Source organism: Hippichthys cyanospilos, chromosome 13 (genome assembly GCF_059441005.1).
Source record: "Hippichthys cyanospilos isolate Australia breed blue-spotted pipefish chromosome 13, RoL_Hcya_1.0, whole genome shotgun sequence".
Lineage (NCBI taxonomy): Eukaryota > Metazoa > Chordata > Actinopteri > Syngnathiformes > Syngnathidae > Hippichthys > Hippichthys cyanospilos.
In genome coordinates this window covers 8,601,214-8,620,137 of record NC_142381.1, presented here as the reverse complement: position 1 = coordinate 8,620,137, position 18,924 = coordinate 8,601,214, and the positions used below count along the sequence as shown (strand labels likewise).

Below are 18,924 nucleotides of genomic sequence, written 5' to 3'. Positions count from 1 at the left end.
AAAGTGCAAAAACTCCTGGAGCATTTTCCATAAAACATTTTGAAGGAATGAGGCTTAGACGAAAGAAGGACCTATTAAAATATGGTTCATTTCCAAGAGGATGCTGCTTGAATCTTAATGTAATACGCAGGAGGCAAGAGTCTATGGAGGTGTACAATTTGGTGCTGATACAAATTAGGATTGCTCATCCTTGGTGGAGGTGTGCACTCCACTGAGTACCATTCAAGTTAATATCTATTGACAGGAAAGATCTAGAGAGGGCCCAATTTATGTTAACTGCAAAACTTTGAAAATGCATTTCTTAAAAAAAGCTAGCTTGGCCTGGACCACCATACAAACTAAGGAACCATTTCTTGCTTTGTTAGTCATTATCATGAGACTATAATTCAGTGCTTACTTTGCCAAGCCCCCCTAGGAAAGAGAGAATCCCCCATCCACTCAATGCACTGACTATAAACACGGATATTATCAATAAATATTGCAAAAAGATCTAATAAAAAAAAAGCAGTTTGAATCAACTTTTAGCAACTGTTAATTATTTTTCTAGCATGTATACAGGTTACAGCTTAGTCTAAAACAGAAAAAATAACCAAGTGCTTCAAAGTGCCTGAAACTACTATATATATATATATATATATATATATATATATATATATATATATATATATATATACTAGATTTTAATGTGAAAATTACATTTTCACATTTTTCTTTGCCTTCTCCATGTGCCATGTGTCAAATTACATTGGGTCTCATGTGACTTTTTTTCTATTTTTATGCCATGCTGTTAATATTGACACCTGCATCGCAGCCTGTCAAATACTCGTTTAACAAACGTTCAAAAAGTGCTATTTATAAATTCAATAATATCTACAAGCCAGAATAAAACGCTTATAAATGTTCAATATACGGTACCAGAGCAGTCGGACTCTCGATTTGGAGTGCACAACGACTTCCCGTTAATAGGTTGGGAGTGTCAGGAGAGCCCAGTCTGAGCAGAGATTTCCATGTGGATATGGCCTTTAGCACTGGGGTACATGCCCCCAGCCATCTGGGCTGATTTGACAAATGATTCTCCATCAAAGGCCTGTGCACTGATTTGTGTGGTAATTGATTGGAAGGGAGGTCTTCAAATCCCTGATTGGTTTAGGTGGATATGGAGGGGAGATATTGTGTGGCATGTACAAGGAATAGGCAGCCATCAGGAGAGAGGGAACAAACACAGAGCAGGAGATCTGGGAAACTAAATGCTGAACTGTGCTTGAATTCTAATTTGTGAGATTTGTAATGGCATGTTGTGAGATACTCTGTTGTTCTTTCTGTAAAGGATTGATTTGGTTACAATACAAGTCGCGTGCTGCTGGGTTTCTCTCTCTTTGCACCTGCCACAAAATCCAATTTGTTTACATCAGCATGGATATTGGATTTCACCATTCTAAAAGAAGAATTTGGTTTGTAATGAAATATCATTGATTGCTTGCATGCGGAGGTGTGGTCCAGTAAAGATATATGAGTATGGCAAGTTGGCAGTGACGGAAACACATATTAAATGTTCCATCGTCTTGTCCTGAATGTTTGATGCCATTAGCCCTTGTTGTGAAAATTGTGGTTTACTGACTCTTGCCTTTAGACATGCATTATGGTCAGTAAAATTACAGGTATAGGTATAGACGTTCCAAGTAAAAGTATTACCATAACTAACGTAGGCAGTTGATCAGTATCTGTTGCCATCCTGTCTTATCGTAGGCTTCGTCATGTTCACATTTTGAAGTATATGATTGTTTCATCTTTTAAAACACTTAACAAAGACCAAGTGACGCCCAAACAACCCTTAAGAAACTGACCTACTGCGTGTGCAAATTTAGGAAGTGAATCAGAGGCTTGTTACCATGGAATAGTAGTTCATTTGGTCTTCATTCAACCTGTCTCTGCACACCGCTATTACAATGCAATATTTCCCTATTAATCGTTTATGCATCACCAAATGTGAAATTGTTCTAGAAATAATGGTATGTCGAGAGTTCAGCGTCTGATAGCCATGCGGGCTTGGGGAAAAAAAAAAAATACAAACTCAACACTGGAAGTGTCTAGTCAAACCATACATGCAACACTATTGTAATATTTACAGTGGCGTTTTTGAAGCGCTTGCAATCATTTATAAGTAAAACACGATACATAAATTGACAAACATCCTGAAAAATATTACAAAAATAAGGCATTTAAAAACCGCCACACAATATACTGGAAATACAGTAGCTTGAAACTAATATTTTGAGTAGTCTTTCATATAAAGAAAGAGATTGGAGTGGCCTCTTGATGTGACAGTGACAGTGGCTGACTGCCTTTATTACACGGCAGGCTGGTTGTGCCGCATACGTTTTCCCATTTGATCAGGACATGTGGTTGTTGGTAGTGACAGACGCCACATCGCGCTGCTCCCACAGGCCGCAACTGACCTTTCAGCTTGTCTTTTTTTTTCTTTCTTCCAGTAACAAAGTTCATTTGTTTAACGATGACCGCCAATAAGAGCGTTTACTCTTTCTATCTATCAAGACAACCTTACATTAATTGTGGTGTCCTATTTGTGACATTTGGTGCGCGCCTGCATGTGCATGCAAGAATAGCTCACATAGCTTGAAGCCTTGAATATAAACTTAATCACTGTATGATGACCCTCTTATTTGGATGCCAGGGAGGTTTTCTTTTCCTACACAAAATGAATCACGTGGGTGTGATAATTTGGTGGAAGCCTCTTGGTCAAAATACTGTTGTATACTGTTTTTTAAGCATTTATGTCAGTTTAACATGCAAGCTTCCTGAGATGAATGCACTTGAAGCGAGAGGGGTGTGTACCAAGCTCATTAGTCAACTTTTCTATTGTTGGATGATTTGTTACACAGGAGGAGTTTGCTTTGTGGGGCAAACACATCGGTGAAAGGACATCTTGATGCACAGCTGTAATTTGTCTTCAGTATTTCTGAGCTGGCATAAAATGAGTAGGAGTCAGGTCTCATAATATAGGAGGTATTTGAACCCCACCCCCATCTCTTACCCTCTCCATCTGTCACCTAACTGGATTATATTGTACATCCGGAGCAGGCACATTTACTGTATATGCACTCATGTGTGCATTCATACAACAATAGTACAAACTCATTAATTAGCTACACAGGATAACATAAAAACAACACCATTTACGAAAACATTAATCACATTGGCTTCATTTTTTTAGAAGTTCCCAGCGTGACACGAGTGTGACACTGCAGTTAATATGCAGGAAAAAAAAAAGAAAAAAAAACTATGTATGCGCTCATTATTGTACACTACTTGTGGTTTAATGAGAAACACTTCTTCATGCTGCAGCCTTGTGAAAAACTGACACAATTTTCTATTGCCTGAAGCCTGGTGTCAGAATTATGATCTTAGCCTCACCCCTTACCCGGACTGCCGTGCTGTAATGATGCTCTGAGGTGAGCCCACTCATCAATTATTCACAGAATCCAAGATTTTCACTCTTAATCTTCTTGCCAGCTCGAGGAGAACATTTAAGAAAACTAGCAGAGAAAATAAAAGGAACAGGAGTGGGGAGAAAAAAAACGAAGGCGGCAAGTTGCTTGGCGGGTGAATGAGAGAGTTTGCGGTGGGCAGACAATGCATTCAATGTGAGTATAATTGTAGTTTAACAATGTGTGGGCCTTCGGGATTTTCACAATGCAATATATGGCCTTTTGACTAAGGTCGCTATAGAAACCAAAAGACCCAAACGACCCCTGGTGCCCACCCACTCGGACAGCCGTTAATCATCTTTGCTCAGATCCTGGCACTGCAGAATTTGGCCAATGTGTCAAGAAGCAATTATATATACCCGATCTCCTTCCTCCCCTCTCCCTCCCCCCGCTCTCCCACTCTCTTAATATAATCACAGAGCAGCACGTTTAAAAGCCTTCTCGTCATTACGCTATCTTGAGGAGAGGGTGGAAGGGGGAGCACACGATTCAGATGAGGAGAAAACTTGCAAAAAGACAGAGCATATTCCATTCAGACAACCGTAAGAAATGTGAATATTTTTTTTCATATGAATCATATCCAGTCATTTGCTCGCTCACTTAACAGGCTCCCGATTTGACTGACGTACTAAATTACCCCAGCTGGCCCATTGCAATGGCGGCACATTTTGGGTCGGTAAGATCACGAAGACTAATGGGAGCTGACGAGAGGGAGATTATGTTCTGCTGCTAACAGCTAAAATGCAAAGAAGCCCATCCACCAAGCCACTGTTTCCCCGTACAGGAGCAAATGGATGCTCGGAAAAAGAATAGCATTAATAAAAAGGAACATCTCTAGAATGTCATCACGTCATTACACAATGAGATAGGATGAATGTAATATTGCCCTGAATGCCTAAAGTAATAACCTACTGAAGAATTGTTCCATCCTTGCGTGAAGGACATGTTGCCTTCTGATCACGACTTGATAGCCTCTTCTCACGATTTCACCGTGACAAAAATGAAGGAAGTGTGTCGTATCGTATTCGTAGTTACTGTTCCCCCACTGCGCACTTGCCAAAGTCATTTCTCGACAGCAAGCTGTACATTAGCTGTACGGAGGAGCACATGGATTTGACCATTTGATGACAGGCTGCCAGACAGGTTCCCTTCATTGAGCTTTTTTTATTGGGGGTGTTCGCACCACACTGTGCCACCACTGCCACTCATCCACCCGGAAAATGGACACACAGTCAATTATGACACATCTGCTGCTAAGTGAACTGAGATTGTGTGACTTTCACTGCATAACACATTATCACATTGAGGAATGACTCAGAAACAAAAGTGGAAAGTTGCTCTGAAACGTTTGATGTCGTGTGACGTGTGGTGATAACTTTGACTCTGCATCAATTGGTATAATTAACGTTGAATAAATATCCGAAAGTTGTGACAGCCAATCAAGTTGGATGCTTATTAGAACATACGAAAGTTTGTGACCTACTTTATGGAAATAAGTACAGCAGTTTCAAGGGCAAAACTCAAACTGGGCCAAGTCTGTTTTATGTGCCATGCATAAAGCATACCATTCTGTGATGGCCGTTTTTTCATTAAAAAAATAAAAAATAAATAAAAAACTGGCACATATTTGTGTATATGGTTGAATGTACATGCAGATGCTGTCCATCAGAACATGCAATACTTTTTTGCAAAATGGTAAAAACATAGTGTTTGTTCCTGTAATGCCACAAGGTAATACATTATGTGGGGAATTAAGCATTTACCTTACAAGCATGTTCGAATGTGTTTAAACTTCAACTATATTTGAAAAAATCATTTGAACTTACTTGTAAACACTCAAATGAGTTTGCATGTCCAAAATATTTAATTCACAATGGGAGCTCCACAGTTCCATACATAATGAAAACCTACTTTGTGGTAAAATTTAGTAGTAGGCCATTTAGTAGTAGGCCAAAAAATCAAATCTGCAGACCCAAGTCCTATTATACTGTACACATATTAGGGCTGTGCAATAAATCAAGAAATTGAGATTTTGCTAAATGGCAGAACGCCAGATGGGTGGTTTACGAGACGTGTTTACAACAGTCATAAACTGCTTAATAGTGGCATTTTAGCAAGTTATGCACACTCTATAAACAGCATTTTTTTTTGCACAACTATGAATTTTAAATTTACATTAAAATTGATTATCAAATCAGTATTCATTATTATTGATATCTGTTGGCTTTATTAATTCTGTTTAAATCCCCTAAAATCCAGAGAGTTTAAGGTCATAATCGCTCAACCCTAACAGAAAAATACAATTTATTACATTAAACCGTAATCTGTTTAAAACATTTTAAACCATTTTATTGCATTATACTTGGGTATTTGCATCCATCTTGAACACACCCATTTAATCAGCAAACATGTTTCCAAGACAGATACGGAGGTAGTGTTATTTTCTTAAATCCAATGGCTGAAACAAGGCGGATCTTACCTTATGAGGACAAATGGGTGGTGGTGAGTTAAAAGACTTCTCTGGTGTCTGGTTGGCATTCTACAAGAAAAACACATTATCAGTGGCATGTTTCATTGGGGGTCATCTGCAGTAAATCCTCACTGATAGAAGTTGCAACTTATTTCCTATCTAGAGGAGCACTTTGAATAAACAAGCATGTGCCGGCTGACCACTAATCCAAGACCTGCAGCTTTTGTTGAGAGTCATATTAAATCTTGACCATGTTCATATCTATCAGACGTCACGTGAGTAGGGATGATGGTTTTGTTTTGCTTTCTAGTCCAAACCATTATTTTCGTCCCTCTACAGAGATTATAAATCCTTCTTTGTAGGAAACATATGTCTCTTTGCTGGAATGTTTTTTTATTTGTATTTTTTTTAGGTTGAATGATAATCACATTGTTAATGTACAAGTACATTGCTTACATACAAGAAAACCCCCATTAACAAGCAGACACGAGGTATGTCAGCAAGCCAACAACAGATGGTCCCACTGCTTGTGATTATGCAAAGATCCAAATTATTTGCATACTCACAGTTCTGTGGTGGAAAAAAAAAAAACAAAACAAAACGGAAACTGTGTAGTGTCTTGAGCTGACCTTGTGAGGGATAAAACACCCAAATGTATGAAGAAAAGCCAGCAGGAAAGTGATAGCTGAGGGAAAGATCTTTGGGAACAGACCAAGGAGCTTTGAGCCGCGTCCTGGGAAGACCCTGTTGTTTTCTAAGCAGGTGCTTTCAATTATGCCCTCATATCCAAATATGCAGCTGGGGCACGTTTAATGGTACCCCGGATGGTATCACCAGGACAGATGTGACACTCAGCTTTAGACTCTTTACATCTATATTTAATTGTATAGAAGGAAAACACCACGCTGGCCAAGCTAACCAAGTGAGGATTAAAAAAAAAAAAAAAAAAAAAAACAGTCAGGCTTTTACTGCAGCATAAACACCACATTCATGAAATATAAATGAATAAATGGGCCTAGCTGGGACAATGAATTTAGTCGACAAAATTTTCCCTGCAGATTGAGGAGGCAATGTAACCATGATACCATCTAATTGATGTGACAAATAAACATGAGTTATTGTCTTGGGGGATAGATGCAAGAAACGGTTGCTTTGTTTGAGTGCACACAAACACACATATACATATATTCATCTAGACAGAGCGGTTTCCACCAATGCCCTTTGTCCCAAACCACCCCCTAAAAATCCCGTGCAGCTTACTGATGAAGTTGGAAGAACACAATCTTTTGCAGGGCGCCAAATGACTTTACCCCGTGTCACAATCACCTGGACCACCCACCTGCGTAGAAAACACCATGATCCTAATATTTCAGCTCGACAAAAGCTTTTTGCCAGCTGACATGGACATTACATGGGCACAAAAGAAGTCAGCGTAGAGCTGCTAAAGCGGCAGAGAAGAAAGAGTTTCCATCTCATTAGCTTCGTCACCTTTTAATGAACTGCTAACAGGGCAACGTGACCACAGAGAAACAATGAACCCAGCTTTAAGCAACACTTTGCTGGAATCATACTTTTGAAAAACAAAATTAATTAGTAAGTTGAACAATGAATACAATTGTGTATCTGTGTATGATTTAGCATTAGCAAAAGTGGTAATATTACTTTTAATTTGTATTGTGCATGTACAAACTTCTGTGTGCATTAAATTAAATAAGTTTGAGGGTTTACATCCATCATTGTATCTTAGGTTATTTAACTTTTGATTATAGAATTCTAAAATTACACCCTGAGGGTTTAGTATGTTAACCGGCTGGGCTTCTAATTTTCCTGTACTGCTGAGCAAATACTTTTTGGACACTGATCTGCATTCGAGTAAAATTGGCTGAAAATTAAATTAGGCTCCAGAATTTTTGTAAAACAATCCAAAGTAATACACTGCTTTAGTTAGCCTAAACAAGAAGCATATACTTTCAAATGTTCCAAAAATTATATTCACAAAATTCTCAAGTTTCTCATTAAGTATGATTAAGAATCAATATAAAATGTCCCGACATCGATTTTATAAAAATATTTAAAAAACAAACAAATCGCCTTCTTATAAGCTTCTGTGTAACTATGCTCAAGAAGCACGGCCAAAGATGCACATATCATATCAATTGCCAAAAGCATTCCATGTAATGTAATTCCGTTTTGCAAAGCAGTCTGAAGTAGACCATAACAATTCTTTGCACATCTACAGATTGAAGCAGAAATCATTGTCAATCAAATCATTTTGAATCGATTTTCGCTTCTGAATCATATTGTAGACACACAAATCAGAATCAAATCAAATCATGAGACAGTCGATGATGCACGCCCCTAATTTCCTAACCTGCCTTTCAAATCAGATATACAAACATACATGTTATTGCAGCATTCAAATCTGATGGCTAAATTTAACCATCCCTAACCTCAACAAAGACAATCATAATATACTGTATCCGAGAAAAAACAAAACAAAACTAATTTTAGTCTCCAGTAATTCTGTTTACTTTAAATTGCATGATCAATATCAGATTTATATCAGTCAGTGCCTCGTGACATTTATTTAAAAATCAAGATTAAACGTAAACAAAAGCACAGGCACTCCATCTTCAACAGCCATTTTAATCTATGTGTGCAAATATTACAGAAAATGAAATATTTACAAGTAAAAATGGGCTTCTCAAACATTCCTGATTATCTCTCATTCACTTCACACACATAAATGAGCCTAATCGAAATTTAAAACACACACATTCTGATGATGCAGCTCCCATATTTCAACGTACATTAGCCCAAATAAATCAACATCTTATTCTGAAACTACTGTACGTGTTTTCTTCAGCTTTGTTGTTTATTTTTTTATTTTTTTTTATTACTGCTGCTGTGAACATTCGTGATTAAACAACACACAAACGCAAGCTATGGAACCAAAACTGACCAGTATTATAAGTTTGGCTTATAATTAAAGAGACTATACAAGGGGATACAATGTTGCTATTTCCTCAAGAACATGTTACACTGAAATTTGTTTGACAATGCTTGCTACAGGAGGTATTTGATCTTAGCACACATTGATGCTTTAGTCTTTTCGAGTGCTGAAGTGATTATTAATATTTTTTTGTCATTTGATGAGGAAGAGCAGCTGGGGAAACAGAAAGATGCAAGCAACATGATCTTTTTCAGATTTCTACATGAATCATTTATCAAGCCAGAAAAAAAAAATCACCTACATGGATATACATGCAAGATTAGCCCAAGCATATATAGTAGACCGATCACTTTCAACATTTCAACCTCCCTAGCAAGCCCCACAAAAAATAAACAAGAAGTCTCTTCAGTGCTGAGTGGACAGGCACTTGTGGTTTATTTGTGTTTTGAGCTTCATCAGGGAAGCTATAGACGGTGTTGTCACGACTGAAAAATTCCAGGCTACATTCAGTGCAGCAGATACTGTAGGTACTGTATAGTCCCTGCCTCACTGTTTGCTATACAGTCATCCCTTTCCAATGAAATACTCTCACTGGGCTTAAAGGAGCAATGCAGTTCAAGGATTATCAAATGTCCTTGATCATGTGATGGTATTTTTTTTTTTTGGGGGGGGGGATAGTACTAAATCCGGAGTGGGATGAGCTCTTGCCAGCGGAACATCTAACAAGTAAAAAGGCATGCACTAAAGTGATGAAGAAAATCTGACATAACAGCATTTTTCCATTCAGAGGAAACCAAAACATGAAAATCATATGTAAATTATACTTAAGTTGTTCAATGTCTCAACGGTATCGTTTGCATTAATGTAAATATTTTACTGCCATGTTAAAACTGTTTTGAGACAGCATCACTATTGATGAAATGTACTGTAGAATATTTAGATGATTTGCCTTTGAAAAAGACAACAACAAGGCTCTGTATGTTTGGAATCCTCTCTCCCCCCAAAGACATACACACACACACACAGTTTTTTTCTCAACTAAACTCCTTTCCCCTGCCCCCTATGGCACCCTGCTGCTGTTCATTAGAATACTCTGAGCCTGGGGCTATTTTGCAGCCTTTCAATCCCTGCATTATTATTTAGCGACTTGCATTGGACATGCAATCAAAGGGACACGCAATATGCGCAACACTTGTAGCGCAAAGCAATGTCTTTTCCACCATGCCCAGACTGAAATCCTATGAAAGTGAGCCAGGGGATCTGTGGTGCAAACTGTCCCGAAAAAAAAAAAAAAAATACTTCTTTATCCTCAGTGTACTATCACCTCCAATTAATGTGATCGCCAGGACCAAAATGAGACGTATCAAAACAATTATTTTGATGTAGCTTCAAGCAGGACAAAATTCCGATGTGAATGGCAGCGGAACTTTGGATCATTATAATGCCTGCTTACAGGCAGAAAAAGCCTATCAAAAATGATTGAATATCATTTTAATGGGTAAAAACCTACAAGGCCTTCATACTGTCTACCTGACATGTTATTGATAGACCATGTCAGTCAAGCTAAAGAACACAAGGACAGCGTACAGACAAGCTGACATGACGTAAGCAGACTGCCTTCCATCTTTCTCCCTGCCTGGCATGTTTATCTTGTATGTGAGCGGAGTGAGGCACCGTGCATATGCATACACAAAGACGGAGGTTCAGAAAACCCGTGCCTGCGGGAACCTGAGCATATATGTAGCAAAGATGCTTTGAGATATTGCCAAGCCGGGCCTCATTTGCAAAGCAACTTGACAACAAATGTAGAATACTCCGCCACTTCAAACCAAATTTTAGTTAAACCAACTGGTATGATGGCAGCTGAGCATGAGGAAGGGATTTGAGATGGCAATATTTAATGTCTTGCGAGCGTATTGCTGCAGCGACTTGTTGGCCGACTGTGATTACCAGTGTGATGTGAAGATGGATTTGGCAGGGGAAGAGGATATAATTTACGGGAATTTAAGGGAATTCTGGACTCATATGGAAGCTTGCTTTTGACCAGCATGCCAGCAACCCTCTGGAAAAACAATGCATATATATATATATATATATATATATATATATATATATATATATATATATATATATATATATATATATATAAAAGAAAGATATTTGGTAAAAATGTTGAACTGATTGCACCTGTACAGTGCTTTACCTTTTATATGTTTACAAAGCTGTATTCAATAATCTCATTCAAACATATTTAGAGTGCAGCCAACAGCTGTGAATCAACACAAGGAAAGGTTAACCTTTTTAGTTTAAATTCAATTACTTTAACCTCCAGGATACCACACCCTCCCCAGGCCAATGGCAGGAAGAAAAAAAAATCTCTTTGGTCCTATTTTTAATCCATTAATGTTGCCACTAGCCTTAACCTAGCAGGCGCTAATCTAGTTCGACTCACAGGTATAACATCTGAGTTTCTGAGTTTACAAAATTCCTTTAGTCTTTTTTTTTTGCTTGCATAGCATTGGTCAGGCAAATAGGAGGCGGACGAACTAATCACACTAATCACACTTTCACTGAGCAATCCATTTCTACAATATGTTTTTTTCTCTAACAGTATGTTTTGGAGTTTGAGGGAAAAAATATGTTTTTGAAATCACTAAAGATAGAACGTAGGATTTTCTTTTTTGTCTTAAAGGGATTGATGTTTTGTCCCCCCCTCTATTATAATGCTAAAGAGCCTCTGTTGGCATGGATTGTTTTGACAAGTGCAATATTGCAGTGGATTAACAAGAATAGGATTCAATACCATGTGGTTTTATAATCTGAACTATGTCAAGGAAGTTTAATATTGTTTTTGTAACCAGCTGTTACAGTTCTTTGTAAGGAGGGTTTATTTGTCACAGGATATCTTGGAAATTCACTTGCAGAGGGGTGTTTCCTTCATCAAAAGAGAAAAAAGGAATTATATTTTCCATATTTTGTGGACTGGTGATTAGTCTCCGTGTGTTTTTGCCCTTTTTTTTAATGGAACCTCCTGACATGACTATACACCTTGTACACCATTTTGGAAAATCTTGCAGGCTTTAAAATCAAATGAATTAACATTTGCAAAGTAAGTAAATTTGTACTTTAACCCTTAGTAATTTTGTCTTGGTAGAGCAGTGAATTGAAAATACAGCAAAAATGATTCGTAAAAACATGTATTCCTTTTTTTATTCACATTTTATACAACTTCCGAACTATATTGAAATTGGGGTTATTACATGATATGCTAGTTCACCTTGTGGTACATTGGCTATATTAAGATGGCCCACTTAGAAATAATGCCACTAGTTCCACATTTTAAATGTAAAAGGACTTAAATGAGACATGACCTAGTAGGTTCTTTTTTTCATTGCTATTTAAAAGTTTTGAAAAAGTAAAAGGTCAATTTCCCCGCAAGATGGAAATTCACAAAATACGTTTTTTTTTTCTTTAAACCCACCACATTGAGGGCACAAAAAAGAGACTACCAACTGAAAATATCTCTAATCCAATAATATGTTTAAATACTTTGTGTTGATGACAGTTTCTTGCTTGCTTCGAGTGCCTTTGGGATCCCGCTCAATCCACATGGCGGCCGACAAACTTGTACACTTGACCATATAATGCGGCATGTTTGTCACAAGCCAGAATGCATTTCTCTCTTCAAAGTATATTTCTTGGCCTGCTCTCGTCACTCACTACCTCGGACCAATTTGTCGCTCTAAGCCTCGCCGCGCAGCTGCCAGTGCCTGGATGATAGCAGTGGGCCTCTCTGATCCAGGCAGTGGCAAGGGAGCAGGCCAAGTGTTACGCGAGCCACCCCGAGACAACCGGCAGGCACTTATGCCGGCCCATGAACGCCTACATGGCAGGCGACGACTGGCAGTGCACTCTTTCAATTCGACACAGAAAGCAGCTCATCTGCCGTCTTGGGACGTTTGTTTGCAGCTTGTGCATTGCATGCTTTGTAAAGTCCCTTTTCTTAGCCAGGTCAAGACTGTAATGAGGTCCCTGTGAGAAAAAGAAATCAACATAGAAAAAGAAATCTACATAGTGCATACAAAGGAGGTCCAAAATGACTTTACGTACTGTCAGGCATACTTGGAGCCTCATTTGAAAACCACTGTACTTCATATTGACGTTTAAATTTTAACGAATGAAATGGGTTGGTCGAAAGCTAGAATGCGGAAACTTTTTCATCAGGGGACGTTTCACACACAGTAGTCAAGTCAATGTGTCAGCATGTTCAAAACTCATCATCTTATCCTGTTAAAATAAATGGAAACACCTTTAATAATAATTTAATAATAATACAGTCTACTATCGTACCCCGTCTGCGGGTTTTTTTCTCGAAACCGAAAAGGTAACAACATTTGTTAACATGACGGAGCTAAATAACAAATACAAATAGGAAATATAGCGCGGCCATCCAGATTAAAAGATACATATATTTCAAAATAAGATAGCACATGTAAGTAAAGATTGCAAACTGGAGCGCTTGCAGAATTCTCAACAAAATGGATCTCATTTTAATGCCTCTGTGAACACGGATGGAATCAGACATTGGTTCGGTCTGCTTGCTTCTTTTCATGAAAATAAAAGTTATGCTACAACCTTGCTTAGCAAAAATTGTCGCAAGCAACACCTCTGGCATCTAACACTCAACTGAAGATATATATAACATTTTCATTTTATGTGTAATGACGTGTTTGCGGCTTCCAGTGTTGTCTTTTCCATGGAAACCTTAAACCTGGTCAAAATGGCTCTTTGAATGTTCAAGATTGCCGACCCCTGGCCAAGGAGAACGTGAGAATGTTTTCAGTCTGGGACGCAGTGATAATCAGTGACATAAAGTCTCCTGACTTTGTCGTTTTACAAATAAATAGCATTCTTACATTGTATTCACATGATAGAGGCTGTAATTTTGTTGAGACATGACTAAATTTTAAATAAAACATTTGCACTTTGTTGATCTGCACATAAGTCATTGTTAGTCAATACTTTTCTGCTGCTAACATCCCTCTCAGGAGCACAGGGCAACAAAACACATCACATCATTACTCTTGTTTTTAAACAACTATTAATGCCCTCATTCAAATGCTTGGATGCCTTTGTACTGTTAAGCTTATTACAGTCAACTAATTTACTACTGCTGTTCTCGCTCTGTCTGGGTGAATGGAGCATTAAGTGTATTCAAAATTACATTAGATTCATGTTGTTATTGACTGTTTCTCACGGCCTAGCCTAATGTTATTTTGACAAATTACGTTTTGCATGAGAAAACTGTCTGCATAGAGTAGATTCCTGTAGTATCTTCCAATGATCTGTTTTATGATAACGGTGAAGCCATGCTAATCATTTAATATTTTACTTCTATCTTCTTCTACCATGTTAAGGATTAAACTACACCATGCATGGTTATGCCCCATTTGTAGAACAGCCTCCACAGTCATTTGCATGCACAATCAAGTATGTGCCTGTTTTTGCATTGGCAAACCTTTAGTAAATGAAAACCAGATTGGCTTGTTGAATGCCAAGTAAGATAAGTATACCTATCTCACCAAGCAGAAAAATTGTTTTAAAAAAAAACTTTTATCTTCCTGACTGTATTTTGATTAGAAATTATTATGGAAAGGTTCAATCAGTTTCTCTTGTTACAGGCCTGGTTAACATGTGTGACTGCTCCTTGAGCACTGATGGCAAAGACAGCGACGATTAAGGCCAGAGCCCAATCAAACCAGCTGTGCTCCAACCTCCCTATGGCGCTGCTTGTGCCAGCCATGTGTTTCACACCAAGAGCAAGCGGGGAAGAATCCACCAAACCCCCGCCCCCCTTCCCAGTCTGGGGAGTTTCAGACACCCATGGACTGGACCAGTAGGCAGAATGGGTTTTAGTCGTTTAATTTTTTTCCCGAGAGAGGCAGACAGAGAGTTGCTTGGCATGCATAAATAATCTCATTGGTTGTGTCATTTCTCAGCAGAGATTTCTTTAGTTATTTATGGTTTTGTCCAAGCAAGAGTTGTCAGTTGCTAGGGCCATACGTAGAGGGCATTTTGAATGCCAGAGCTCAGCACATGTCAAACAGTTAATACTGCCTTGTACTTTTTTTTAGATGTCACACATTAGTTTTTATTCTATATTACAGCAAACAGAAAGCCAACGGTGAGATTCTGTTTTTGATTGTAAAATATTATTTTGGTATATTATTCATTGGGTCTACATGAATTGTATTCGTTTGTGCTACATTAATTCGCTAGCATTTATTTAATCATTTTCTGCACCCTCAAGTTTTTCTGGTTATGTCTTACTGACGTAACCATTACTCACAATGGAAAAAACTACACTGGTGTCTTGAGATAGGTGTTTGAATTATTTTGTGATTGCACTCATAAATCAAAACTCGTTTATATCAGATAATCTTTTAATCTTTGGAATAAACAAAAAAAAATGGTTGCACTCTCTTCATCAGTGTTTTGCAAATTAAGAGCAAATAAATTGGAACCTGACGTGACATTGCTAAACGGTGCTATAATGACTGATTTGAAAAACACAAATGCCTGTATTTTGTTGAATTTTATAAGGGTGCACGTTGTCATTAGTAAAGGCAATTTTCTAACAGATGGAAATGAAACAGATGATGTTAAAGTAAACTATGTTCTGGATTTTGAGGATAAAACATGCTTAGATATGCCAATATGAATGTGGTTCAAACATTTAATAAAGGAGACATGGATAGCACAGCACTCTGTTTTAAGTTGTTTCAAAAAAATCTAAAAATCAAAATATAATGTTTTAGACTAGTAAGAGGATGATTGGCGGAAGAAATCTTCCACTGAAGGTACATCCGCATTAAAAACATTGAAAACCATTCTCTTAATATTATCTTATTAAGAATATCGTATTTGTTATGTATTCAGTATTTTAAAATCTTAACACTGAAACATTTTTGTTTTGTATTTCAAAGCACCATGGTGAACATGCCTGAATGCAACCATCAAAACAGTGGTTGGCTGTCAAACCAAGCGCGTGCAAGGCCTTGTAAACAACTAATAGAGCTGTCATTGGTGGAGGCAGAGGTTGTGACCATGGAATGGCTGGGATATTTGATTCTCACCCAGCATTACCAGCATCTTTGGAAAAGGCTTTATGGATCAGAACAAAGGAGGGCTAAGGCTTTATCAGAGCCAACACACTGAAACACATGATGGGATCAGAACCAAAAGGTCAGTTGCGGCTGTGAGCTGTCATGTTGTCCGCTCTGTTTACGCTGCGCTGGTGCCATTGGACACATAACAAACAGCATACCTTGAATGTTAACTCGCTAGATAATTCATAAGATGTGAGTGCACGATCCAATGAAATCTGATTCGTAGCTCATTTTTGAGTCATACAGTAAAAGAAGGGTGACTGAACAATATTCAAGAGGTCTTTCTCATATACGCGTTACATTATTTAAACATACAATTCTAGAGTTTATTATCTACATTATAAAAAAAAAAATCATCAATATCGGAACTGCTTCAAAAACATCTGGGACTGAAAAAATTCAAATGAAATCACCTTGATAGCATCAATGGTAAACGTTAATGGCATTATCTTGGAATTTGTTAAAGAACATTTATAGCGGATACTATAGAATGTAATTTAATTTCAACATAACTTGTGATGTTAATCTAGAAGGGCACCCACAGCATTTATTTAAGATTTAAGTGACTACATGGAGGCCTCTACTGCCTAAATCAAACCAACAGTTGCATCTTTATTTATTTTAACTTCATGTCAGTACATATTAGTCAACAATGACGATGATGTGGCTTACTTTGCACAGGGCTCCTCCACTTTTAAAACAAATCCCTAATCCTTCACAAGACAATAATAACAATAATAATGTAATCCTTATTCCCCGATGGAACCATTTTCTAAGAACGATTTTTTGGGGGGGTTGCCCAGCAGAGGTTCTATTCGATGAAAAGAGCCATAGGGAGTTATTTAGAGATGCGGCAATTAAAATAAGACACTGTGGCCAATCGTTCCTTTAATGGTAATCTTGTCTGATACAGATGTAGCAATATTGTTACTCATTGTTTTGTATCTATTGTTTATCATTCTCGGCACACTTGTCACTCTTGTAAAGAAAACACACAAAACAAATACGCACCACTACCCGTTATTAAAGAGCCATCATTTTAACCAACATGTTATACGCACTGGAAATTCAAGGAGAGGATAGGGCTGCAACAGATGCTGCTGACTGGAGAATAAATTCAGCACACATGAAAGAAGATGGCGGTCTTTATTCCCGGACTTCAGAAAAACCTGTCAGCTCACACACGTGTTCACAAACAGTATTCAAAACACCGCAAGCAAGAATGAACTGAACACACTGATTCGTGCCTTAACATTGACAACCGTTCATGGCCATAATTGATGATGAAGAATCCACTTAGAGAATGTTCACCACTGTCATCTTGCTGTCAGCATGCATGCTCGTTCATTGTTATGCAAATGGAAATGTGATTAAAAACACATATGATGCGTGTGTAGGCTCCTGTGAGGTATTTCATCTGAAATACGGCTGTGTTTTTCTTTTCTCTTACTTTGTCGTTGCCTTCGCATGTCTGTGGAGTATACCGCAGCATGAGGTGGTTCAAAACCTCCCCGCTCCCTTGTTCAGGGGTAATCCTCACACACCTCCTACTTATTTAAAATCGCAGCAGTGTAGTAACATAGCTTCCTAAACACCTGGTGCTGAAAAATGGATGGCATTTTGGCTAGTGACTTCCACATTTTCATCCCTGTTTCGACTTTGGACTTTGGCTTTGTCCCACCTCTCATTACCCAGCCTTCTTCATGGACCTCTGCGGACATGCACGCTCCTGTCTTTTCTCTGCCCACCTACCCAGGGTACAATTTATCTTTTGCTCCTTCTTTTGCACTCGCTCCATCCGTCAGTTACCTCGAGTCTCCATCCCCTCTCTCAACCAGTCATTTACCATTTTCCATCCCTGGCTATTTCAGCTGTCCTCGCTCTTCGCCCGCAAGTCCATACTGTTGGTTGCGTGCGACATTGCTGCTCCTCTATCTGTGCTGCAACTTAATCTGCTTCTGCCTCCACTTCGCGCACCCACGTTGGAGAGGGGAGGGGAATCCTTGCTGCTGCGCACGCTTGGACATCGCACTTAACCTAGAGGGGATGACTTCACCCTTGTTGAAGTGGTGGGTCGCTATGGAAGGTTTGCTGCAGAAGTGAGGAGGGGGTCTCAGTGGGGGGGCTTTGGATTGGTACGCTGGAGTGCTCATTACGGCTCTGTAGGCACTGTCCTGTGGGGCATCATCACCATGGCTGTGGAGCTCATTACACAGGGCAGCTACGTCGTCAGAGACACGCAGAGAGAAAAGGGAGGGCCGCCCAAATTACCGTTAATCAGAGGCACCTGTAGACAGCCAGCGCCTCCCTCCCCATTACCTTCTGTAAAGCACCCACCTTTCCCTAAAGCACACACTACTCGTCACTCCTGTAATTATTGCAATTGCCTCACTTGACTTTCATTCCGACGCACAGAGTTGCGCAGCTTGCCTTCTAATGAGACACCCAAAGCTATGATCTGGAGGTGTTATTTATTATCTGATTATTCATTCTGCACAGCACGTATAATGTCAATTATTTAGATTTGCACATTAGCGGGGCATGCGTTGCAGAGCTCTTCCCAACTGCACTTATCGATATTCACCTCTCATCGCGGTGGATTGAGAGTTAATTAAGTTTGAGTTTAAATCACGTGCAACTAGAGGGACGTGATTCAAATCAAACTGTGTTTGAATATCAGGTGACGCATACGTTCGAGATGGTTAACATAACTTTAAACAACAGTAGTTCATTTGCCAAACTAGTATATAAGTTCGCATTGATGTATTGCTAGACTAGGGGTTAATAAAGTGACCATGCAACTGAGCCTCTTTTGTGAGTCTGCTT

The 18,924-nt window shown here is 38.7% G+C and overlaps 1 protein-coding gene across 1 annotated transcript in view; it reads right to left on the bottom strand.

Moving 5' to 3' along the window:
• The window catches only part of pcdh11 (protocadherin 11), a 136,190-nt gene that overhangs the window by 70,445 nt on the left and 46,821 nt on the right, over nt 1-18,924 (bottom strand). Inside the window, exon 4 of the mRNA XM_088431008.1 lies at nt 5,986-6,045. Coding sequence (XP_088287134.1) covers nt 5,986-6,045 — 60 coding nt within the window. The remainder of the gene's footprint in view (nt 1-5,985; nt 6,046-18,924) is intronic.